At 35.7% G+C, this 25,416-nt stretch overlaps 1 protein-coding gene across 2 annotated transcripts in view; it reads left to right on the forward strand.

Annotated features, from left to right (window-relative positions):
- The window catches only part of CIP2A (cellular inhibitor of PP2A), a 40,790-nt gene extending 20,995 nt beyond the window's left edge, over window positions 1–19,795 (forward strand). For both annotated transcript variants that reach the window (XM_007522172.2, XM_060198413.1), the window contains 11 exons: window positions 2,435–2,576; window positions 4,226–4,325; window positions 7,818–7,936; window positions 10,607–10,802; window positions 11,241–11,315; window positions 11,408–11,518; window positions 12,673–12,869; window positions 15,631–15,744; window positions 16,845–16,927; window positions 17,867–18,006; window positions 19,486–19,795. In XM_007522172.2, coding sequence (XP_007522234.1) covers window positions 2,435–2,576; window positions 4,226–4,325; window positions 7,818–7,936; window positions 10,607–10,802; window positions 11,241–11,315; window positions 11,408–11,518; window positions 12,673–12,869; window positions 15,631–15,744; window positions 16,845–16,927; window positions 17,867–18,006; window positions 19,486–19,656 — 1,448 coding nt within the window. In that variant the 3' untranslated portion in view covers window positions 19,657–19,795. The remainder of the gene's footprint in view (window positions 1–2,434; window positions 2,577–4,225; window positions 4,326–7,817; window positions 7,937–10,606; window positions 10,803–11,240; window positions 11,316–11,407; window positions 11,519–12,672; window positions 12,870–15,630; window positions 15,745–16,844; window positions 16,928–17,866; window positions 18,007–19,485) is intronic.
- The last annotated feature ends 5,621 nt before the right edge of the window (window positions 19,796–25,416 follow it).

Below are 25,416 nucleotides of genomic sequence, written 5' to 3' on the forward strand. Positions count from 1 at the left end.
AAAGAGCTAACATATAAAGCCGAACAAATTGTTGATTAATCATGAACCTAAAGGCTGGAATAGTGCAGATGAAGAGTTGGGGGGAGTCTTCATTTTGTAGATAGCTTCCAGGCCTATTTTAGTTATATTCCAAAGGTCTTGTGACTATACTAGTTTTTTGTTTGATTGTTTTTCCCCTGAGCCTGAAATCTGATATGCAGGTGGATCCAAGTTATTGTCTGGGGAAATGGTATCATGGCTGGAAAAAGGACCAGAAAGCTGGATCAGGGAAGAGAATAGCTCCCAAATATGGGAAAGGGATATAAATATTGTTGACTATAAACTCCATTGATTTGATGTGATCTGGGGCCCATATTCAGCTTAACAGCCTATATGACCTCTGCATCCCTGTAGATCTGAGCTCACATTCTGTGGTCATGAGTAGGAACGTTCCAAGCTGACCCGATTTCAGCACCCACCTTCCTCAAGTGGAGTATAGAGTATGTTGTCCATCCTCTGAAGGGAGGATGGAATATTCTTTACTGTTGTTGATCCAAATTGAGGGCAGGGTCCTATGGGGCCCACAGAGGGGTCTGTTGTGTTGTTCCTGATAGAGATGACTGGTAACATTGGGGAGAAGGATTTATTTGAGGTCTAGGCCCATCATGTCTGTTTGGGAATCTCAGGACTCCTCAACTAGGGCCCCAGCTGCTGGGGTGGCCTGATAGTGACTGAAGAGTCATCGTTAAAGTATGCCAGTCTCTTGCCCTTATTCAGCTTTTGCAGTCCTTGCTTTGATAAGGTTAGCTTTGGAGGGAAGTGTAATAGGAAGTAGGTGAGGAGAGTATCTAAGTCTAAGACACTATTTCATTACGAATTTTATACTTACTGCAGACTGTTGTGTACTTTTGCTTTCAGGTATATATTTTGCCCTAATTTATAGATATACATGTGCATATGCTCTGTCTCATGAGACTTGGTCTATATCTAGGTTTTGGGACTTTATTAGGAAGTGAACCACCTGAAATGAAATTAGAGAATCCTATGAAAGGAGAGGTCTCCCCCAAGTAATGAGTCTGAAGGGTTGACAATCCACGCCTGACATCTCTGGACACAGTCTGAAGTGAAGCATGCTCCGAGGTGGTAATCATTGCGTTGATTAGGTTGGGATCAGTGGATGCACTATCATTTGGTATGAATTGAGAGAAGCATGTAGAAAAGTGAGCCCACCCTAGAGGTTCCAGGACTGGGGGGAATATAGGCTCTATAGAGGAAGTGGGAGGTTCCTTCTGTCTTATGGTTTAAGAAGGCAATAGATAGTTATTGCTATAATCATATTTGACAGTTGGGTTACCTTTGAAAAATCCCTTAGGATTTGCTGTATTATACACAACATCACAATAATATATGTCCTTTGACATTTGTATGTAGCTGTACCACCAGTTGCTTCTGTTTTCTCTGGTCAAAGCTTTTGAGAGAGACAACATTTGAAAGACTCAGCCTATGGTCTGTGTTTTAAAAAGTTTTTCATCATTCTGCTTAGTAGCTTAAAAAGGTTCATTGTTCTGCATAGTATCTTAATTTTATACCTCTGAGCCAGCTTCATTTATATAGTGGTGGTAGGGGTGTGGTACGGAGCTCAGTGCCTGCAGCAGAAGGCCCATGTTACTTACCCTGTGGATCAACTGATTCTAAATTACTAAGAAGTACAATTCCCAATATTTCATTAATTTTTTAATTATCAGCAAGAAATTTATCTCATTCAGAACCCTGATGTTTATCTGGTTAGCTTTCCTTATACCTCACTGCAATAAGAATTTTAGTTGTTTTTTGTCCTACCCTAAAGAAAACTCCACATCTGTTTAATGCTCTCTTTGAGTGGCTGCTTTGTAATTTTTCTTTTATAAGAGTAGTTCTTTATCCTTACTCTGTAGAATCACATGAAGAACATGTCAAAACTATTGACAATTAGATCTTACTTTCACCTATTCTAATTTAATTGGAGTAATGTGACACCACTGGAGGAAAAAGTGTTTGAAATTGTTTGAGTTACCCAACCAAAAATTGCTGTTGTAGGCACAGACACATAGTTATTTTGCTTGACCTTAAAGATGTCTGTACTGTATTTGGAACTTTTGACATTGAATGGTTCCAAGCTTGTCCATTTTTAAATGAGAGATAGTAAGTTGATTAAGATAGCTCTCCTTAGTTCAACAAATATTTATGAAACCATCGGGATGCCTGCTAACAAAAACTGTGCTTCCAGAATCTCTTTATTGCTTTTGAATTAGACGTTTTGTATAAAGTCTTTTCTCTTGAAACTACCAGTCATGTAACAGTGAGCACTAGCTTCTTAATCATAGTGATGAAATCATCTTAAATGCTGTAAAGTGCAGTCTAAGTAAGATTTCTTTTTTTCTTTGAGAATTTTGTTGCGTTCCTTAACAAAAGCTACCCCTGTGTGGAGATGATACTCTAAAAATGCATATTGCAAAAATTTTGACTACTAGCAAATGTACCACTCTGATAGAACAACAATTTACCTATGGCAAAATTGATCTGGGATTTGGAACAAAGGTAGCAGATTCTGAATTGTGGTGAGTATATGAAATCCACATGGTAAGGCCAACTTAATATGTGGCAAAACATGAAGCCAGGGAGAGAACTCAGCATGTTGGACCATAGGACTTTTATGCCCTATGGCTTACCACTGCCATATAGGAGAGCAGAGCAGTGCTCTAGTTGCTAATCTAAAGAGATAAATACCCCGCCTGCAGGGGGAATGCTTTGCAAGTGGTAAAGCAGTGCTGCAGGTATCTCTGTCTATCTCCCTATGTCATTCCCTTCCCTCTAGATTTCTGGCTTTCTCTATCTAATAAACAAGTAAATATAATTTAAAAAGATAAAAATAAATAAAATACTTGTTTTATTTCTTAGGGATAAAACACTCTATCCCATAAAAATAAAATATTTTTAAGCTAGTAGATTTTTGCAAAGAAATGTACCAGACTGTTTAATATGAGTATTCATTTTTTAAAAATTTACATGCCTAGTTTAGTTACAGATATTTTCAATCTTTTTTTAATTAGTAATTTAATAATGACCAACAAGATTGTAGGATAAGAGGGGTACAATTCCACACAATTCCCACTACAGAATTCCATATTTCATCCCCTCCATTGGAAGCTTCCCTAGCCTTTATCCCTCTGGGAGTATGGAGTATTTTTTTTTTTTTTTTTGAGAGAAAGAGGAAGGAGAGAGAGAAAAAGAAAGACTACAATATTGCTCCATCATCTGTGGAATTCCCCTCCAGTTTCCTCATTGGAGTTCTTATGCAGTGTAGGGTCTAGAACCTAGGACCATGTACATGGCAAGAAGCATATACTACATATCTCCTTGTCTTGCTTTATACTCCTTTTCAAACACAAAGACTAGATCAAGTATAATTCTTTCATTAAATACTACATACTCTAAATTGGCTCGGATTACCTTTTTTTTAATCAAAATTATTTGTAAATAGAAAATATCGACAGAGCTATAGCATAAGAGGGGTAAAATTCTATACATTTTCCACCACCAGGATTCCAGATCACATCCCTTCTACTGAAAGCTTTCCTATTCTTTATCTCTCTTGACAGTATAAACCAGGATCATTATGGGCTACAGAAGGTGGAAGGTCTGGCTTCTGTAATTGCTTCTCTGCCTAACATGGGCATTGGCAGGTCAATCCATACTCCCAGTCTGTTTCTATCTTTCCCTAGTGGGGTGGGGCTCTGGAGAGGTAGGGTTCCAGGACACATTGGTGAGGTCCTCTGCCTGGGAAGGTTAGCATCATGGTAGCATCTGGAACTTGGTGTCAGAGTACTAGAGCTGAAGGGTTGACATTGCAGGCCTGTTATCTGTGACACCGTCAAAGTAAACCATGTAGAAGTGATATTGTTTGCATTCAGATTACCTCTTATTGATAATATTACAAATGAACAGCATTTAAAAATTTAGTGGGTCATGTTGTCTGTGCTACTTAATTGAAGTAACATAGACATTTGAAGCACAATGCTATTTTAAGAACAGAAAATAAAATACTAAAACTTAAACTGCTGCTACCAGCTTATTAACTTTGGTTTTGGAATACATGTGATTTCTTTGGCTTGAACTTTTAAGAGAAGACTTTTTATTTAGAACTAAAATAGAACTAAGCTCTAAACAATTTTTAGTTATCTAACTTAAATATGAATTATTTTTTAAGCACACTGGCTGCTGATGTAATTTTGAAAACTCTTAATTTGATGAACAAACTTAAACAGCTGGTTCCTGGTATGGAAGTCAGTTTTTACAAAACCCTTCAGGTGAGTTTAAACCTTTTAAACATTGAAGTTTATTCCTACATAAGTGCTTCCTAATATATGTTTCTACTTGGTCTTTACCACTAGAACATTTTTTTCTTAGAATTGGCTTTTAGAAGAAAGTTTAACATTGTGCTCTTAACATTTATAACATTTTCACTACATGGTCATTTTACAGAGTGTCAACGGAAATTAAATACCAGTTTTCCTAATTTGAATGTACAGAATGTTCATGATGCTGCTTCCTCAATATTTTTCTTTCTTGTGCCCAATTTGTTTTGATTGAGCTTGGTCAAATATGACACTAAGGAATAGAGAGACATCTAGGTAAAAAAGGTCTGTTGTTACAGGGTTTAAGCACCCAGCCCCCACTGCAAGGGATAGAGAACTTCCAAGTGGTGAAGCAGTGTTTTTGGTATCCCTCCCTCTTCCCTCTTAACTTCTCTGTCTGTATTCAAAATAAGTCAAAAATTTTAAACAATTATTATCATTATTATTATTTTGCCCAGAGCACTACTCAGTTCTGGCTTATGGTATCATCAAGAGATTAAACCTGGGATCTCTGGGGCCTGAGGCATGCAATTCTGATATCTTTCCCAGCCCAAAAATTTAATTCTGAGTGATAACAAAATTAAAGAGAAAATACCTAACCCGTGATACAGAAGTAAGCATAGTAGATAGTATTGAACTCTCAAGCAAAAGATCCCAAGTTTGTAGCCCAGTACATATACTGGAGAAGTATATTAGTGCAACAGTCTGAGCTTGAATATTTGCAGTACAGAGTTTGATTCCTGGCACCACATATGTTAGTGTAAAACTCTTAAGATAGTTCCCCATAGTAAATAGGTAAATATTAAAAATAAAAAATCACAAGTTCAACTGCCAGCATCACATGTATCAGACTATTGCTCTGGTTCTCTCTTCCTTTTGCTCATAAATAAAATTTTTCAAAACAAGGAAAGAAAATAGCTCACAAATTTGATGATAATAATAACTCAGTAAGAACTCTAAAACCTCTAAATGTTTACTCTGGCAGTCAGAAAACCCAATAAATATATAGTGGACAATTGGGAAGTACATTACTACAATACCTCCAATGCATATATAAGCCAGAGTAGAAACCAAAACTGATACTTTATGCTGGGTCTTCTTAGATACTTTGAGGGCATAGTGCTTAAAAGATTGGTTTAGAAATAGTCAGTGACAGTCTGAAATACCATTTCTTCTTTCTAAGCTCTTATTTCCTGACTACAAAGTAGAAGTAATGATTTCTTACTATAAGAGGAGTTATGAAAGCTTACCTTAGGGGTTATAGAAAGAAAGGTCAGCTCTTTTATTTATTTTTAAAATTTTTTTATTTATAAAAAGGAAACATTGACTAAACTATAGGACAAGAGGGGTACAACTCCACACAATTCCCACCACCAGAACTCTGTATCCCATCCCCTCCCCTGATAGCTTTCCTATTCTTTAACCCTCTGGGAGTATGGACCCAAGGTCATTGTGGGATGTAGAAGGTGGAAGGTCTGGCTTCTGTAATTGCTTCCCCACTGAACATGGGTGCTAACAGGTCAATCCATACTCCCAGCCTGTCTCTCTCTTTCCCTAGTGTGGCGGGGCTCTGGGGAATCAAGCTCCAGGACATATTGGTGGGGTTATCTGTCCAGGGAAGTCCAGTTGGCATCATGCTAGCATCTGGAACCTGGTGGTTGAAAAGAGAATTAACATACAAAGCCAAACTGTTAACCAATCATGAGCCTAAAGGCTGGAATAGTGCAGATGATGAGTTGGGAGGGCCTTCATTTTGTAGATATCTAGTAGATATATATATATATATATATTTTTTTTTTTTCCCCTCCAGGGTTATTGCTGGGCTCAGTGCCTGCACCATGAATCCACCGCTCCTGGAGGCCATTTTTTCCCTCTTTGTTGCCCTTGTAGCCTCATTGTGGTTATTATTATTACCATTGTTGATGTTGTTCGTTGTTGGATAGGACAGAGAAATGGAGAGAGGAGCGGAAGACAGAGGGGGAGAGAAGGACAGACACCCGCATACCTGCTTCACCACCTGTGAAGCGACTCCCCTGTAGGTGGGGAGCCGGGGTCTCCAACTGGGATCCCCAACTGGGATCCTTACACCGGTCCTTGCGCTTTGCGCCATGTGAGCTTAACCCACTGCGTCACCGCCCGACCCCCTGGCATATTTAATTGTATTCCACAGGGCCTGTGGCTATACTAGTTTTTTTGGTTGTTTTTTGTTTTGTTTTGTTTTGTTTTTTTTCTTTTTTCCCCTGAGCCTGAAATCTGATATGCAGGTGGATCCAAGTTATTGTCTGGGGAGATGACAATCATGGTTGGAAAAAGCACCAGAAAACTGGATCAGGGAAAAGAGTAGCTCCCAAATATGGGAAAGGAGTATAAATATTGTTGACTGTAAACCCCATTAATTTGATGTGATCTGGGGCCCACATTTCAGCTTAACAGCCTATGTGACCTCTGTATTCCTGTATATCTGAGCTCACATTCTTCGGTCATGAGTATGAACATTCCAAGCTGCCCCAGTATCGATCCATCTTCCTCAGGTATAGCATAGAGTATGTTGTCCATCCTCCCTTCAGAGGATGAAGGTCAGCTCTTAATCATAGTTCTGTGACATTAGATTTTATTTGAATAGTATGGAGACACCCAGCATTAGTGCAATAGTGATTAATATAAAAATGCATACTCTAATATTTCAACATGTTTTTTTATTTGTATTTATTTTTATGTGCAAAAGGGAGATGAGATCACTACTTCTGCAAGTGTAATAATCAGGATTTAACTCGAGGCCTTCTGTGTGCAAGTCTCTGCTACCACCGTTTTGCTTTTCTTTATTAGACTCTCCTGACTATAGCAATTCTTAAGAGATATTTTATAATTTTAAGTGATTATATAGATGATTGTAAAAGATTACACTATACATAAATATATTAAATGATTTTGATAATTTGGAACTTACAACACCAATATAGAATAGTTAATGACATGAATGATTTATAACAAAAGTAATTGTTCTAATTGTGAGCTAAAATTTTTGTTTAATTCATCTGAATTATTTTTCTTTAACTTAGAAATGAAGGGCTATTCTTATAGTCAGTTTTTCTCTTAAATGGTATTTATAATTAAAAGCATTATTTCAAAATATCCATCAATTATGGACGATATTTTAAATTCATAAAAATATTTAAAATATGATTTGGCACAATCAAGAGCATTGAAGGCCTTTGCCATATTTTTTAATATCATAGTATTTATGTTGGCTGCATAAACAGTTATAAAAAGGTAGAGACTAGTAGAAATAGTCAAAACTAATGTATAATACAAAATTATCAAACATTTTAGAATTTGTTTAGATTTACTATTTATCTCATTACTCATTTTACTCTAAAAGATCAGGTTGTTTCTAGCTCTTGTTTACTTATTTATTTATTTATTTTGATTTCTCTATTTTCTTAGGATCCACGCTTGATTACTCCCTTGGCTTTTGCTTTAACATCAGATAATAGAGAACATGTACAATCTGGATTGGGAATACTCTTGGAAGCTGCTCCTCTGCCTGATTTTCCTGCTTTAGTGTGAGTTGTAATCATTTGCAATGTATTTCTTGTAGTACAGAAATATTCTCTGGTTTCTCTTATATTCCTCAATATAGATTTACTAGATCACTGAATTGAAGTTCACATCATTGTAACAGTGAATATTTTTTCAAGTGATTACTATTTCTTTATTGTGATAATAATAACAATAAAGCAGGAGGAGTGCCTACACTATCATTAAAAAATAGATGCATTGGTAAGATGACAAGCTACTCGTGTCAACAACTATCTATAAAACATTATTTCCCCCAGTGAAATAGTTATTTTTAAAAAAGAATAACTCTAGGTGGTTAAATACATTCTTCTGATGTTTGCCTTTTTTGTCTCTCATTGCTCTTTAGTATGATAACTTAAAAAGCAAGGTTATAATCTACCAGTTTAGTTTCTCTATAGAAAAAGTATTTCCTTCTCACTTGGGTTAAGTATTATAGACTTCATTTCCTTTGACTAGATCTGGCTCAAAAGGGGAACTTTTACAAATGCCACAAGTTAAGTTATGAGATCTACATAGACTTAAAGTAGGGGTATAATGAATGGAAAAGTTGCAAAGAAATAAACTGTGCTTTCAGAAAGTAAATGTTAGATGACAGACAAATTAATTTCAAGCTTTGAGAGAATATTTGCAGTTGCTCTGGGAACAATTCAGTTTCTTTTTATATGTGTGTATGCTGTTTTGTTTTGTGGGGATGTTCTCTGTAAACTAAATAGTTGATAAAGTATCTAATGAGTCTACTTTGTCTAAGTGGTTTATACAAGTAAATTTTAGAAGTGGTTTGAATAAACAAACACTTGTGAAGTGGTTAGTCCAAGGGTAGGAGCAAGTAGCCAAAATGAAGAAATAAACAACTACGAAATACAAAAAAAACCTAGAAGCCATATATTCAAAACTCCCTCCATTTATAGTAAATATTTTTTCAAGTAAATGGGCAAAATGGTTTTGTTGCAAGATGGAAGTCACCTGTGAAGCTGCTTCCTTCTGTGGCGGCATGCTTCAGAGTAGAAAGTGTAATTTCTCTGAAAGTGGGAGTGTCTCAGGTTTTGAAACACTCATGCCCAAATCATAATTCTGATATTTTTGCCTTAGATCAGGAATGGGGAACCTTTTTGTGCCAAAGGCTACTTGGATATATAACATCATTTGTTGGGTGTGCAGAATTATTAAAAATGAACACTTACAGAATTTTGAGTCCTGCCTATAGTTGCCTTGAAAGGGCCAGACCAAATGATTTTGTGGGCCTTACAAAATCTTTAGGCCAGGGAGTCGGGTGGTAGCACAGCGGTTAAGCGCAGATGGCGCAAAGCACAGTGACCGGCGAGAGGATTCCGGTTCAAGCCCCCGGCTTCCCACCTGCAGGGGAGTCGGTTCACAAGCGGTGAAGCAGGTCTGCAGGTGTCTATCTTTCTCTTCCCTCTCTATCTCCCCCTCCTCTCTCCATTTCTCTCTGTCCTATCCTACAACGAAGACATCAATAACAAAAACAATAATAACTACAACAATAAAACAACAACGGCAAAAACAAAGGGAAAATGAATAAATAAATGTTTGAAAAAAAAAAATCTTTAGGCCAGACATTCCCTACCACTGTCAGACAAAGGGTGATCCACCTTCTTGTGCTATGTGGACTCAAAAGTGAGGAAACCTAAGCTCCTCAGTTTTTTTTTTTTGTGTCCATCAAAAAGGAACAAGAAATGGCATTGTTAGATTGACTGTTGCTAATCTGTCATAGAGTATTGTTCCCTCAGTTCAAAACTATAGTTCTCTTATGTCTTATAACACTAGTTCCCTTAGTGTGTTGCACCACAGTAAGAGAATGGGGGGGGGGTAGAGGGGTTGGGGTTTCAGTCCTGGATCATGATGGCAGAGGAGGACCTAGTAGGGGTTGAATTGTTATGTGGAAAACTGAGAAATATTATACATATACAAACTATTGTATTAAACTGTCAACTATAAACCATTAATCACCCAATAAAGAAACTAAAAAAAAAAAAGCATTAAAAATAAACAGTTCCATTTCCTTCCCCCCTTCTCTGTCCCGCTTTCTTAAAGGCTTTGTGCATTAAAAACTTGAGATCAGCTATTTCTTTAAATTTATTTTTTTTACTTATTTATTGCCACCGGGGTTATTGCTAGGGATCAATGCCCACACAACTCTGCTGCTCCTGGTGGCTTATTTCTCTTCAAGCCCTCAGCCCCTTTCATAAAAGAAGCAGGGCAGCTTGTACAGAGGCCCTGGAAAGGCCATGATAGAAGTTAGGTTAGTGAGAACATCCTGAGTGAGGAAGAGGAGGGTGAAGAATATAGGTAAAGTATAGATGGTGCTGCCTCTGACAGGAAAACCACTTTTACCAGTATTGCCAACACTATACTTAGTATTTGCAACTAATCCATAGTCTTATACTAGTTTGTATGCCTCCAGTCGAGAGGTAAAGTTGTCATTATAAAGTATTGTAATAAAAAAGAGTTTACTCTCACAAATTTCAGGTGTTTTCTTTAACCCTACTTCATCATGAACTGCAAGATTATTTTGAAAATATTTGAAGACTTAGATTTCCGAAAAAGACCTTTCTAAACATTTCTACAATTCTGTGTTAATGATGCTTTTTGCTGTGTTTTTATATAGCTCTGTTTTCATCTTGACTTCTTTTTAGACTTGGAGAAAGTATAGCAGCAAATAATGCCTATAGACAACAGGAAACAGAACATATGCCCAGAAGAATTTCTGTACAGCAGTTAAATCACAGTTTTCCAACATCAACAAAGTGTATAACTCCCCCACTTTTGAAAGACAGAGTTACTGGATTGAACATTGAGGAGTTAATAGAGAAACTTCAATCTGGAGTGGTGGTGAGTGATGTAATCTAATGATAAGTGGATTTCTGCCCCATATATGTCACCTAAATATCAGCCCTGATTCTAACATTTATTTAAACAACTTCAGGTTTAAATTTAAACATTGAAGCCTTACCTTTTAGTAGAAGTAATAATATTCTTGAAAGTTTGAAGAAAAGGAAAATGCCAGTGCATAAAACTTCAACATTTAAAATAGCTATCACTTTTTCCTAGTTTTCCCCAGTCAGCTCACCCAATTTAAGAAACAAGCTTTCAGTTCTCACAGGCTTATCAGATCTTACTCAGATTTCCCTTTGCTATAGTTGGGTAAATGAAATGCTTGTGACCAGCCTAATGTGACTCATTAATTTTAGTTTCATAGTAGATTCTTTTTTAAGTTTTGTTGAATGTTAAAATCATTTTATTTTGTTTTGTTTAACTCTTAAAACCTAGGTAAAAGATCAGATTAATGATGTGAGAATATCTGACATAATGGACATGTATGAAATGAAACTGTCCACATTAGCTGTGAGTACAAGCTTATTTTAACTGCATAACAACTAAACTTTAACACATTTCTCTGTAAATGATGAAAATTGATAATATATATATTTTTATAGTCCAAAGAAAGCAGGCTGCAAGATCTCTTGGAAGCCAAAGCTCTAGCACTTGCCCAGGCTGATAGACTGATTGCTCAGTATCGCTGTCAAAGAACTCAAGCTGAGACCGAGGTGTGTACAATATAAAGATACAGATGCTTAGCATAAAACTAAATGAAGCGTACAATGTATATCATATATTAGGTGAATCTTTAAATTGTCTTCAGAATTTGCTACAACTGTTCTCTCCATTTTGAAACTTTCCCCTTAGTTTTATTTTTAGTTTTATTCATTATCTTCTGGTGGTTTGTTGTTGCTGCTATTGTTTGTTTTTGTGCAGCTGGGGCCTCCTGCATGTGTGATTTGACCACTCTTGGGCAGATTTTATTTTATTCAATTAGGGTGGGAGACTCTATAGCGCTGGAGCACTCACATGTGGTGACATGACTTGAACCTGGGCTATGTGTGCGGCAAGGCACGTGAGCTATCTTTTCAGCCCTCTGATTTTCTTTCTACGAAAGTGGCTGCTCCTTATATGTAATTTTATAGACTTCTTTTTTTTTTTCTGCATTCAACTTTTAGATGTTGGATTTTCCTAGAGTTATATTCTATGCTCCTTTTCCTTATTTAGGCAGTCCATGGTTTTAACAGTTCCCAAAATGTTGACTCCTCTAATTTTAGATGCTGAGCCCAGACCCTTTTTCTTAAAAAGACATTAGATGTCTTCTCTAATAGTCTCATTGGGACAAAGGCAATTCTTCAAACCAAGGATAATCAGTATCTGCGTCGTGCCATTTTCTGGCAGGTATTTGTTGTTGTTTTTCTCATAGAAGGTAAGGTAGGGGGAGAGAGATGTGAGATATGTGTAGCACTGTTCTTCTACAAGTGAAACTTTTTCCCCTGAAGATGGGTACCAGGGACTTTAAGCCAGGTTTTCATCCATGTGTACTATGTAATATGTGTACTCTACTGGACAAGCAACCACCTGCTTCCAAGACTATATACTTTTAATTGTGTACTGTTAATGTAGAGCTACCTTCACTTTATTATAATTGTTTTCATTTCCATTAGTCTGGTAGTAACCAGATTGTTGCTATTAGCACAATATTTAATAAGAACTTTAGCTATTAGCTTTGTTAGAAGTAGCTAATAGGTATATATGACTAGTAACTTTTGTTTTCCCAAGAGATGCTAGCCTATTGAGTGTTTGGTAATCTTTCAGATTATAAAAGCAGAATTTACTGTATACATGAGAGTAGAAATGCCTTTATTCGATTTTCTTTTAGGCACGGACACTTGCTAATATGTTAAGAGAAGTTGAGAGGAAAAACGAAGAGCTTGGTGCGTTACTAAAGTCTCAACAGATAGAATCAGAAAGAGCTCAGAGTGATATTGAACATCTCTTTCAACATAATAGGAAGTTGGAGTCTGTGGCAGAAGAACATGAAATATTGACAAAATCCTACATGGAACTTCTTCAAAGGTAAATTACTAATGAAAACCTTTCTGTGTAAGGTTATAATTTAGTATGAAAACACATTTCTCTTCATACTTTCCTTTATTCTTTTAAGGTAGAGAGGCAGAGAGAAAGATGCCACAGCACTAAAGCTTCTTTCAGTGCAGTGTGGGACTGAGCTTGAATCTGGGTGGCTCACAAGGCAACACAGCACACTAACTAAGGGAGGCATTCCTCTGACCCTTGTATTTCTTTCCTGTGGTGTGAAAATCCTTTTTTTAAGTGTTCCTGTGTTCTAATAGTGTCGTATGATAAGCAAGAAACTTTTAGTAAAATGAAGTAATTGCTTACTCAGACTCTGTATCAAGAGATGGAAACAGAATACAGAACTCTACTTCTAATTGAGTGTATTTATTCATATAGATACCAGTCACTGGGTTGTTAGCACTGCAGTGACAAGTTTTACCTGTTTCACTCACTGACACAAATCCTATGGACATAGACAGTGTTTGTACATATTTATTCCATAAATAGTTGTTGTGTGAACTTAGTCATCACTATCATTAGATTAAGCACAATAATTGATCATTTCTGCATATTTCAAATGATTAATAATTTCATATCATTCAGTCTAGTAGTGTAGAAATATGAGTGTTGATGTTCAACTCACATCTTAGTGAGTATTAAGAATGAGCATATGAGTAACAGTTAATGTTCTTAATGCTAGTGAATATGGTATTACTTATATATAACTATAGAATAAATTATATATATATATATATAATTTTATTTATAAAAAGGAAACACTGACAGAAACCATAGAATAAGAGGGGTACAACTCCACACAGTTCCTGCCACCAGAACTCCGCATCCCATATCCTCCCCTGATAACTTTCCTATTCTTTAACCCTCTGGGAGCATGGACCCAGGGACATTATGGGATGCAGAAGGTGGAAGGTCTGGCTTCTGTAATTGCTTTCCTGCTGAACATGGGCGTTGACAGGTCGATCCATACTCCCAGCCTGTCTCTCTCTAGAATAAATTCATATGTATATTTTTTTCAGTCTTATATTGCTGGGCTAAAGGGCTTGTGCATTTTTGCTCTTTGATATTCCAATTTATGCATCCATCAATACAGTGTGAGATTGACCCATTTGATTTAAAACGTAGCAAATTTCAAAGAAGACTGAGGGCAATTAGGTATTTTCTATCAAATAATAAAAATAAAAGCACTCAGCTCAGCTTTCATGTCTTTTTTAAATTTTTTTTTAATGTTTATTATTGAATAAGGGTAGAAACTGATAGGGATGGGGGGTCAGAGAGAGAGAGACAGACAGACAGACAGACCGACAGACCAGCCCTGCTTCACCACTTGTGAAGCTTTCCCCTGCAGGTGGGTTTTTTAAAAAATATTTTTATAGATTTTGTCGGGCTGCGCCGTGGAGAAGAGAGAGAGGGTGGAAGACAGATTTATGAGAAGGTGGAAGATAGAACCAGAACATCATTCTGGTATATGTCCCGTTGTGGGTCAGACTTGGTCCCTCATGATTGAATGTTCAATTCATAATCCACTGTGACAACTTTCAAGCCTGCCTTAATTTGTACTTTAATTTGTATGCTTTTTTTCAAATGGGGGTAGGGTGATGGTACACCTGATTGAGCACATGTGTTACAGTGCTCAAGGATGCAGGTTCAAGTCCTCCATCTCTACCTGCAGAGGGAATATCTCACAAGTCTCTCCCAATCTCAATAAGTAAAATAAATCTTAGTAGAATAAGATGTTACTTGCAAGGATCTTTTCTTGAAGAGCCAAGTGGAGATTTAAGTGAGGGGGGTTATGTGTGTCTGTTTTTTAGGGTATAGCATTTATAATGATACAATATTCAAATTCTCATTTTTTAAAGTGTTGTGGAACAAATTAAACATTTCTGATGCTTCTAGTTTGTCTTTGTACTTAGTGGAATTAAAGGACATTTATTTTTAAGATGGTTGTGTGTTAAAGTATCACATTAGAAAGAAATAGTGTTTGCAGGTAAAATAAACATCTATTGTGTTGAGATAAGACAAATTCAGAATCTTCAACTACTTTATTAATTTGATGTTTTAATTAAATTTATGTTGTACTCAAGAGAATAGTGGTGACTGACTCTTTTTTAAGACTCCATCCTTCAGTGGAGCTTTTCTTTACTTCTGGATTTCACTATGAAGATAGCTATCAATATTTTGTAGGTAGTTATGTACTGGTGTATAAAATAAAACCCAAATTTGTAAACATAGGATTAATTTTCCCACATTGCCACTTTGTAGCAATTTTTTACCACCTTGGTCACTAAAACTTTGGGTTGATCTAACTCTATATCCTTCTTGTTCATAACATTCTTCATCTTTTTTTTTCCCTTGCCACCAGGGTTATCACTGGAATTTATGCCTGAACAATAACTCTACTGTTCCCATTTTTCCTGGTGGCTTTTTTTTTTTCTTCCAACAAAAGGGCAAGACTTGGACAGAGAGAGAGAGGTGGAGACAGAAGGAGAGGCACCTGCAGTACTGCTCTGCTACTTGTAAAGCTTTCCCCCTGCAGTTGGGGACCAGGAGGTTGAATCTAAGTCCTCACACATGGTAATGTGAGCACCCTACAGGGTACACCACCACTAAGCCCCACATTCTAACTTGCATGTGCCATATGTAATATGTTTAGAGAATTACTAGGTTATGAAATTGTATCCTTAAGGCAACATTATAAGGCATCTCAATTACAATAAGAAAAGCTTATAACTTGTCTTTTCAGGAATGAAACTACTGAAAAGAAGAATAAAGATTTCCAGATAACATGTGACTCTCTGCATAAACAAATTGAGACAGTAAAAAAGTTGAACGAATCACTCAAGCAACAGAATGAAAAGTAAAGTTTCTTTTTTTTTTCCCTCCAGGGTTATCTCTCGGGCTCAGTGCCTGCACTATGAATCCACTGTTCCTGGCAGCCATTTTATTGGCCAGGACAGAGAAATTGAGAGGCGAGGGGAAGATAGAAAGGGAGAGAGAAAGATAGTCACCTGCAGACCAGGTGGGGAGGAGATGGGGCTGGAATCAGTACCTTTGCATATTATGTGCACTTAACCCAGTGCACCATCACCCAACCACCAAGTTTCTAATTCTTATTTCCAGTTAGTCTCTCTCTCTTTCTCTCTCTCCCTCTCCCTCTCTTTCCCTCTCTTCCCCATCCCTCCCTCCCCCCCTTTACCAGAGCACTATTTAACTCTGGCTAATGGTGGTGCAGGGGATTGAACCTTGGACTTTGGAACCTCAGATATGAGTCTCTTAGCATAACCATTATGCTGTCTACCCCTGCCCTATTTTGAATTTCTCAAAAGTAAACTAAGTACCTTTCCATAGAAGATTTTTGACAGATAAATTGTTACTAGAAGGTAAATTCAGTGCTGCTCAAAAGGCCAATTATAATATCAAGAAGCCACGATTGGAACAAGAAAAACAGATTTTAACCAGGTGTTAGCAAAAACCTGAGAAGATGGCATACTAATATCTCAACAACCATCTGACACAAGATAGGGCTCAGGGTTTATAAAGTTGGAGTATTTACTTTCCATCACATGACTTTTGGACTATTGGTATGGGCTCAGCCAAATAGTGGTGCTTGGTGCTATGATACTCTTTCCCATCTTTAAATACCTCCAACAAATGGCAGGCTCTTATATTATCATTCCCTAGTCCCTAGGACAGTAAAAGGACAGAGAAATACATTGTTAGTATCTTGTTCTGACTGACTCCTACAGAAGAAAGTGATAGAAAATAAAAATATATTCTTATATATGTGATGAGCGAGATGGAGTCTGCAATGCTTGGTCACTAACAGAATTGTCACTTACTTTAAAATGCATAGTAGTCAGAATATAGGGGTAACTGGTATTATAAATTTTCTTATCTACTATTGGGGAGAAAATGATACATTTTATTGATGTTATTTTTACTTTTTCATAACTTTAGAACTATTGCCCAATTAATAGAAAAAGAAGAACAGAGAAAAGAAGTACAGAATCAACTATTAGATAGAGAATGCAAAGTAGCAAGTAAGTAATTTCTTGTGTAATAATTGGTCGATGCTTTTGATTATCATATAAAAATGTATCATTTTTATTGTACTATTTCATTGTTACTATTCCGGTTTTTCAAAACTTTAAATCACATTTTCAACAGTTCTTTCCATTTTTGCTAGAAAGGAGTTCAGTTGGATTGATCAAATTGGAGGAAAACATATATAGGTGGATATCCATGGATATGTACATATATACATGAATAGGTATTTTCTAAATCTCCAAGTTACAGAATATGATTTTTTTAAATAAGGAAATAGAACAGCAGATGGCACTGTTAGGTAACTTTTAGTTTCTAACTTTTCAGTGATGGTTTTGAAATGATCCACAAAAACATTTTGTACTAACTCATTTGCCTGAGAGTACAGATATCTGTATATAGCTGTTTCATACTTTTCTCTCCCTTCTCTAATCCTAGAATTATTCTTCTCATTTCTGTATATACTTTATTTAAAATAATAAAAGAAAGAGATTTGGCATTTTTTTTAATAGAATGCTGGCATTGGGGGAAATCTTCTAGCCTTTTCTTTTTGTTTGTTTGTTTTTAGTGGTACTGAGTGTCCTGTGCCTCAGGTGCTTATGCAGTTACCTCTGTTCCAGGCCACTTTCTTTTTTTAAGAGAGAAAGACACCACGGCACCAGAGCTTCCTCTGTTTCCATAGCACCTCTCATGTGATGCCATTCCTTGAACCTGAACCATGCATTGCATTGTAGGCACACTACTGTGTGACCTACTTTCAACCACTTCCCACTTTTTTTAAACTTAAATTGGCAAGCACTATAAAAACTTTAACTTCTAACAATATAATTGTTTCATCTTCCTATTTATCTTCTTATAAGAGCTGCTATGCCTTTAAGTATGGTGTCAATATAAAACTTCTGAACATGATATATAACTGTGTCTGTTTGTTTAAGACTTGCAACAAAAAGGAAAACTACAAGAAGAAAAGATTAAAGTTCTACAGAAGGAAAGTGAAGATAAGGAAGGAACAATTGATACACTTAGGAAAGAATTAAACAGAACTGAACATATAAGAAAAGAGCTGAGCATTAAGGTAATGCTCTCATTTGTGTTCTCATTTGCAGTAAAATGAAAAGTTTTTTTTTTATGAATAAGATGGAGTTGGATAAATTAATCTTTTTCATAATTTTCTTTAGAAGAGAATAGGATCTCAACGTTACTTCACAATATAGAAACCTATACATTATTAAGCTCTCAAGCATGTATTAAATATTTACTATTGCCAGCACTTCATGTTTTTAGTTGGGTAAAGAACTCAAATAGAGGTTTTGACTTCACCACTCTCAAGAGACTATTTTCCCCCAGATAAATACAGGAGAGAGAAAGACACCACAACATGAAGCTTCCTCTAGTGCAGTGCAGGCTGGGCTGAAACCTGGATTGTGCACATGACAAAACAGGTGTACTAGCCAAGTGAATTGTTTTGCTCGCCTAAGACTCCCAGTTTCTTTGTTTTCTCTTACTCTTCCTTTCTTTCTTTCTTTCTTTCTTTCTTTCTTTCTTTCTTTCTTTCTTTCTTTCTTCCTTTCAGTAGAGACAAGTTGAGAGGGATTTGGAGATAGAAAAGAGAAGGAGAGAGAGACACCTGCAACACTGTTTCAGTGCTTGGGAAGCTTCTGCTGTATAGGTGGGGGTGATCGGGCTTGTGCACTGTAATATGTGCACTCAAGCAAGTGTACCCTGTGGCCCATCTCCGTATTCCCAGTTCTTGATGCCATGTGCTGGTGACTCTGGGTATATAGCTGCAGCTTATAGGTCTGGATAGTAATTATGATCATTCCTTTTTAGAGTTTTATAGTTTGCTAAGAATTATGAGATGTGTTTTTAATCTTCCTCACTTCAAAAAATACAGTAATATAGAAATATTTTTAAAATACTCCCAATATATAAGTGAAATTGTGTTTCAGGTTAAGGCCAATTGTATGGTTAAATGGAACAATAAACAAATATATTATGTCTCTAAGTTCATTATTCTTTCTATGTTATCATGGTTATTTGCCTGTAGTAATAAAGGTGTGAACAGTGTTTTTTGTCCAGCCACTACTAAGTAGCTCAGAACAGACTAAGATTAAAAAAGTGATATGAAATAGCAATAGGTACAGGGCTGACTTAGAAAGGAGGAGACGCATAGCATAGGAACAAATGGGCAATAATAAATCACTAATAAAAAAAATTATATGAACACTACTACAAGGCATAAGTGACAGAAAAAGCATAAAGGTGACTGCCACATTTACCAATAGTTGACTTAATAGTGATTCTAAATAGCAAGTAATATGTAGTCTTTTATGCAAAATGTCAGTGTCTTAAGTAGAATGTCTTCTCAGTGTATATTGCTTTGCTTAAACTTGCCATATTATTTAGTTGAATAAATGCATTTGTAAATGTTCTTCTCTAATTTAGTACAGAGAGTATCATTGAATTAGAAATAATTATCTTGCAAATGAAAACCAAAGACATGATGCTAAATTTTTTCCCCTCCAATTTCTCTCCTCCCCACGCACTTCCTTAGGCTTCCTCCCTTGAAGTTCAAAAGGCCCAATTAGAAGGTCGTTTGGAAGAGAAAGAGTCCCTGGTAAAACTTCAGCAGGAAGAGCTGAACAAACATTCGCATATGATAGCAATGATCCACAGTTTAAGTGGTGGGAAAATAAGTCCAGAAACTGTGAATCTGAGCATATAAATATAATGGCATTTTGGAATTTGTGATCTAATGGTAATTTTGATGTGTTTACCTAGGGGGTGGTGATGTAGAAAGGTTATTTGTGACTTCAAAGTAATAGCAAATTATCTGATTACCAATTTAGTAAAGAACCTGATCTCTGATACATGTTTTCCTTTGGTCTTAAAGTTTTACTTCCTATTTCTGGCATTTATTTATAAAGCTTTATGTCACTCATTATTGGATAGAGACAGAAATTGAGAAGGGAGAAAGAAATTGAGAAGGGGTGCAGCACTGCTTCACCACTTGTGAAGCTTTCCCACTACAGGGACTACTTGAACCTGCATCCTTGCACACTGTCGCGTGTGCACTTAACCAGGTGCACCACTGCCTGGCCCTAAGACAAGCTTTTCTTGGTTTAACAAATTTTGAGATTAATAAATTGAAAGGTGTAATATTACCAGAGAAGTTACTATCTAATTTAGTACAGAGAATTAAATTGAATTTGAAATAATTTTGTTATTGCATTTAAAATGCAATAAGATATATGATATCAATTCTCTATTTGAAATATATAATGAATAATTAAAGAAATGTGTAAACATTAGAGACTAGGTGATGTATCACTACATTTTCTTTCTTTTATTTATTTATTTATTTATTCCCTTTTGTTGCCCTTGTTGTTTTATTGTTGTGGTTATTATTGTTGTTGTTATTGATGTCGTCGTTGTTAGATAAGTCAGAGAGAAATGGAGAGAAGAGGGGAAGACAGAGGCGGAGAGAGAAAGATAGACACCTGTAGACCTGCTTCACCACTTGTGAAGCGACTCCCCTACAGGTGGGAAGCGAGGGGCTAGAACTGGGATCCTTACGCTGGTCCATGTGCTTTGCACCATGTGCGCTTAACCCACTGCGCTACCGCCCGACTCCATGTATCACTACATTTTCAAAGTCATTATCATTTGCAGAATTTGTAATATTTTTAGTTTTCTTGCCCTTTTTAAAAGGCCACCATATCATTTTCAATCAATTATGAACTTCTTATGATTTACATAAAGGTATTTTGAATTCTATCTTTGGTAGATACTAGAAATTTAATATTTGGTAACTGCTGCAAATTGAATTTAATGTATATAGTCTTTAACTTTCAATTGGGCCATTCAACTTTAAAACAGTTTTAAGTGTCTTTTTCTTGTATTACTTTGATACAAGGGAATTTTCTAGTATTCATTTGAATCAAATGTATTTTTTAAGAAGAGCTCTTCATGATTTTGGTTGATTTTATAACTACTATTACAGCCATTTAGTTTATGTACTTCTGTTTAACTTAGATTTGCCTCTATTTTTCACCTACACTATATCTAAATCTATGTTCAGAAATTAAACAAGTATATTTTCTTATGTCACTAAATAATAATCAAATGACAGTCATTTCTATAAAAGTATACGTTTTGACATTTTGTAGAATCTACATTTTAAAAAGAATATTGTGCAGGGAAACACATTGTCATTCTCTTGAAATTTTATGCATCTTTATTTTAATATAAAAATTTAAATGGTAAATATTACTGAAGAGTAAAACATCTTGTAAAGTAGAAATAACAGAAAATTCTGAGAAATAAATAGGGGCCTGCAATATAACTCAGTGTTTGAGCACAAGTTTTATATGCCTGAAGCTACAGAGGTCTCAGATTCAGTACATAGCATTGCTTATATGTCTGAGCTGAGCTAAACTCTGGTACATCTCTCTCATAAAATATATAAATAAATCATTTAAAATATATGGACCAAACTCTCTAGGGAAAATTTATCTATACAATTTAGACAGTGTTAAGACTCATTGTATGAGAGTGCTTGCCCAATTAACTTGATAATAGTTATTTATACTGAGCACAATAAATGTGACTAGTAGGGCTAGTGAATAAAATGTCATATCTAGTGGTAAGTATGTTTTTGTTTAAACTATTTTTCAGCAGTTTGCCTGTTCTTAAAGGCAGAGATCTGTATTTCTCAGCAGTCATTATTTTTAAAATACAGCACTTTTAACCTGTTATTTCTAATCTTATGAAGAAAGGAAAAGGTACTTGAAATCTTCGGTAAATACTGATTGTCACCCTTCTTCACAAACTTATATTTCCTGATCTTTCTGTTTCCTTTAGCATCTTTCATATTTCTATTATAACACATTGGATTAAAATTGTGTGTGTGTTTAATTTTTAAGACAGTTTGAGCCACCCACCATAGCGTTTATATTGATTTATATGTGTGTATTTATATATCCTCAGGGAGAAACAAAGCTAAGTAGATACATCATCATGTTAGCATTGTTCAGATTTTCTAAAACTTTTACCATGAAGAATTTGTGTTAAAGTGAAACTTAACAGGCTTTTAAAATATCATTTATTTTGCCACTTGAATAGACTTGTGGCTATTCCGAGTTAAAGATTTGTCATTTAAACTTAATGCTATGTTTCGAGGAAAATAATTAGGTTTGTGCGCTGTGGTCTTATTAGTTTATATGTTATAAAGACTAGTTATGTTGTAGATGCAGTGTGATTCTTTGTTAAAAGTGGTAACAGGTCAGCCTCATAACTTCTCAAGTCTCCTGTTGTAGCAGGAAATAAATGGGCATGGCTGTTCTAGTAACACTTTTAAAAAAAAGTCAAAGCTTTACTGCTGGCTACTGTATCTTACTTAGTAACTGACCTTTTTTTTTATCATTAGGATAATGTGTCTCTATCTTTAGTAATCTTTTCTCTTGGGGTCTATTTTATTTGTTCATCAGTATAGCTACTCCAGCCTTTATTGTTTGTTTTCTATTGACATACTGTTAATACCTTTTTCTACCAATTACTTTAATTTTATCTTCATGTGAAATTCAGGCCTTGAAGATAGTATCTAGTTGGGTCTGTTTTTAATCTATTTTAACCATCCATTATGAATTAATATTGTATTACTTAACAAAATATAAACTTTGCAACTGTGTCTGATTATTCTGTCATCATTCTTTGTTATAGTTGACACATGAAATATAACTTACTAGCTTCCAAAGAAACACATTTTTTTCTTGGCACTGCCAGACCTCACACATACACAAATAGACTTGGGGTGGGGGAGATTGGTGGGCAAGGATGGGGGCTCAATACTGAAGCATCTTTGCTGCCAAAAAACCCTTCCATGTGGTGCTGGGGCTTGACATTGCTAGGCCACACCCTACCTTATAAACTAGCTTTCCAGCCACTATGCTTGCTTTTTTTTCCCTAACATTGCCAAGAGTAATTTTTAAAAAATTAATAATTTTCTTATCAAGATCACATGAACATAAACAGTAAAGCAAAGGCCTCAGGAAGGTATACAGATGTGTACAGATGTCTTGTATGTTGTCAGCCTTCTTGGTGTGGACTGGCAATGTTTTAGAAGTTGGGTTATTTGGTCTCCCCAACTGAGGTTCACTGGCCCCAGTTTACTTTGTAGCTGTGCTTAGGTTTAGTGTTTGAATGACAATATGAAATTCGACAGAGAGCTTCTGAAGGACATGGGAAGAAAAAGGGAATGAGCGATGAGTCTTACAGGCTGCAGCCTTCACCCTGGAGAGGTTTGCTGGGGAGGAAGGTGAGGGTGTCTTGCTAAAGAAGAGTCATTGGAAAGGAGGGAGGCTGGGGAATGTTCACAACAGGGCCTGCTGCTGGGACTCTGCTTGAATTGCTGGCCTGCAGTATCTGGCCTTTCCCTTCTTTCAACACATGTTTCAGTGCACCTTACAGACCAAGCATTTCATGTTAAGTTTCTTTAAATTACATAGATATCCTCAGGAACTCTGCATCTTATAGCTCTTTAAAATTTTTTTTTAAATTTATATACAGGTTAAAAACAGAAAATTGAGAGAGTACAGGGATATAAAGAGAGAGAAAGAAAGACACTTGTACCACTGCTTCCCTGCTCATGAAGCTTCCCCACATAGGGGGGGCCATGGGCTTGAACCCAAGTGCTGTTACATTGTACTGTGCACTCAACTGGGTATGCCACTGCGTGACTTCTGATAGCATTTACCTCTTCGTACATAATAAAAACAGCATTGTCAATGAGTAGTTCTATTTTCCCTTTGAAAATAACTAATTTGTATAGAGATAACCACAAACATTACTTTTTATTACAACATTAATTAATTTTAGTGTCATTTGTAATTCTTACCTGAATTAGTTATTACTCTGATAGTTGCTAAATATTTTGCTTCACTTTTCAGTTGGGAGGGAAAAGTAATGTTATGATATACTAATAATTGCTATTTAAATTATGCCACTACATCATTGACAAAATTATAGTACTTACAGCCTTTTAGTTAGTAGATTATATTCTTTTTGTGCTCTACTTTATTTGATTTTATTTTACCATAGCAGAGTACTGCTCAGCTCTGGTGGTGTTAGGGATTGAACCTGGGACCTGTGAACCTCAGACATGACAATCTGTTATATAAGCCTCTGCAATCTCCCTTATCCAGTATGCTTTTTTTTTGTTTGTTTGCCTATCTCCACAAGTTAAATTTAATACTTACAAAATTCATTTTGGTTATATTAAGTATACTCAGGGTTCTCTCAAACCATAGGTTCCTTTTTGCAAATTTTTTTTCAACCTTTTAACTTGCAATTATTCACTTATATCTTGAGATTCTGTTTGTTCATTCACTTACCTTGGTACTGTAGATGATCAATAAATATCACATTCACATCACACATATTGATAAAGACAGGAATTAAGAAACTAAATATCTTTTCTACATTTACTGGCCTTGTGTTCAAGAAAAAAAAATAATACAGCAAAGTGAGCCAGAAAAAATATGCTTATACTTTAAAAAGCAGATGATTTAATTTTATGTGATTAATGATTCTGGCAAGTACTTGAAACTACGATTCTCTGTAATCTAAATTGAGAGGAAACATTTTTAAATCATAGATGTCTGAATCTAAATCACTGAAATTTTATATACATTCTATTTGGGATTTTGCAGATAATTGACTTCTCTGTCATGTAAAGATGCCTATTCTATAAGCGAAGTTCATTTACACATTTCAAAAATGCCCTACAGAAAACTTAATTACCACATAGCTATGAATTAGAGGCACAGCAATTCTTAGGAGCTGTGTTTTGTTTTGTTTTTATACTTTGAGCTCTGGGTGCTCTTCATTAAGTTAGATCATTAAATCTAAGAAGATTCTAGTTTTCCAAGCATGCAGTGTTTACATGTTCTTTTGTCAGAAAAATGAAAGATAGTCATAAGATACATAAGCAAAGGATTTTGTAATGTAAGGTCCAGCTGGTGCTGCATAAGAGAGTGACACTTTCAAGGTCAATAGAATAAGTTGAGTTGCAATTTCATCATGTTATTAAAAACTAATTTCCCACTAAGTAGCTAAGCATTTGACAGGGATTTAATAGTAAATATAGATTCTGCCTTTCTATTACATTATCTACAGTGTGATTCCAAGAGTTGTATTTCATCTTACTTATCTCAAAGAACCAAAAGATACAGTGTATTAGAATAGCCTTTTGCTTTTCTCAAACTCCCAAATAAAGAAGCTTATGATTAGCCCTATTCATGTTCAATTAAGCTGGGTTTTCATTTATCCATCCACCAAGACTAGTATTAACTACTACAAACTAACTGTGTAAAATCCCCAGTTAGTCAGATTATCTTAGAACAAAAAGAATTCCTAAAGTGATCTCAGGCCCCGTGTATTCAGAGAGGCTTTTAAAAAGGCCCCATGATTCAGTCAAACTGACATT

The sequence above is a fragment of the Erinaceus europaeus genome, chromosome 9 (genome assembly GCF_950295315.1).
Source record: "Erinaceus europaeus chromosome 9, mEriEur2.1, whole genome shotgun sequence".
NCBI classification, from domain to species: domain Eukaryota; kingdom Metazoa; phylum Chordata; class Mammalia; order Eulipotyphla; family Erinaceidae; genus Erinaceus; species Erinaceus europaeus.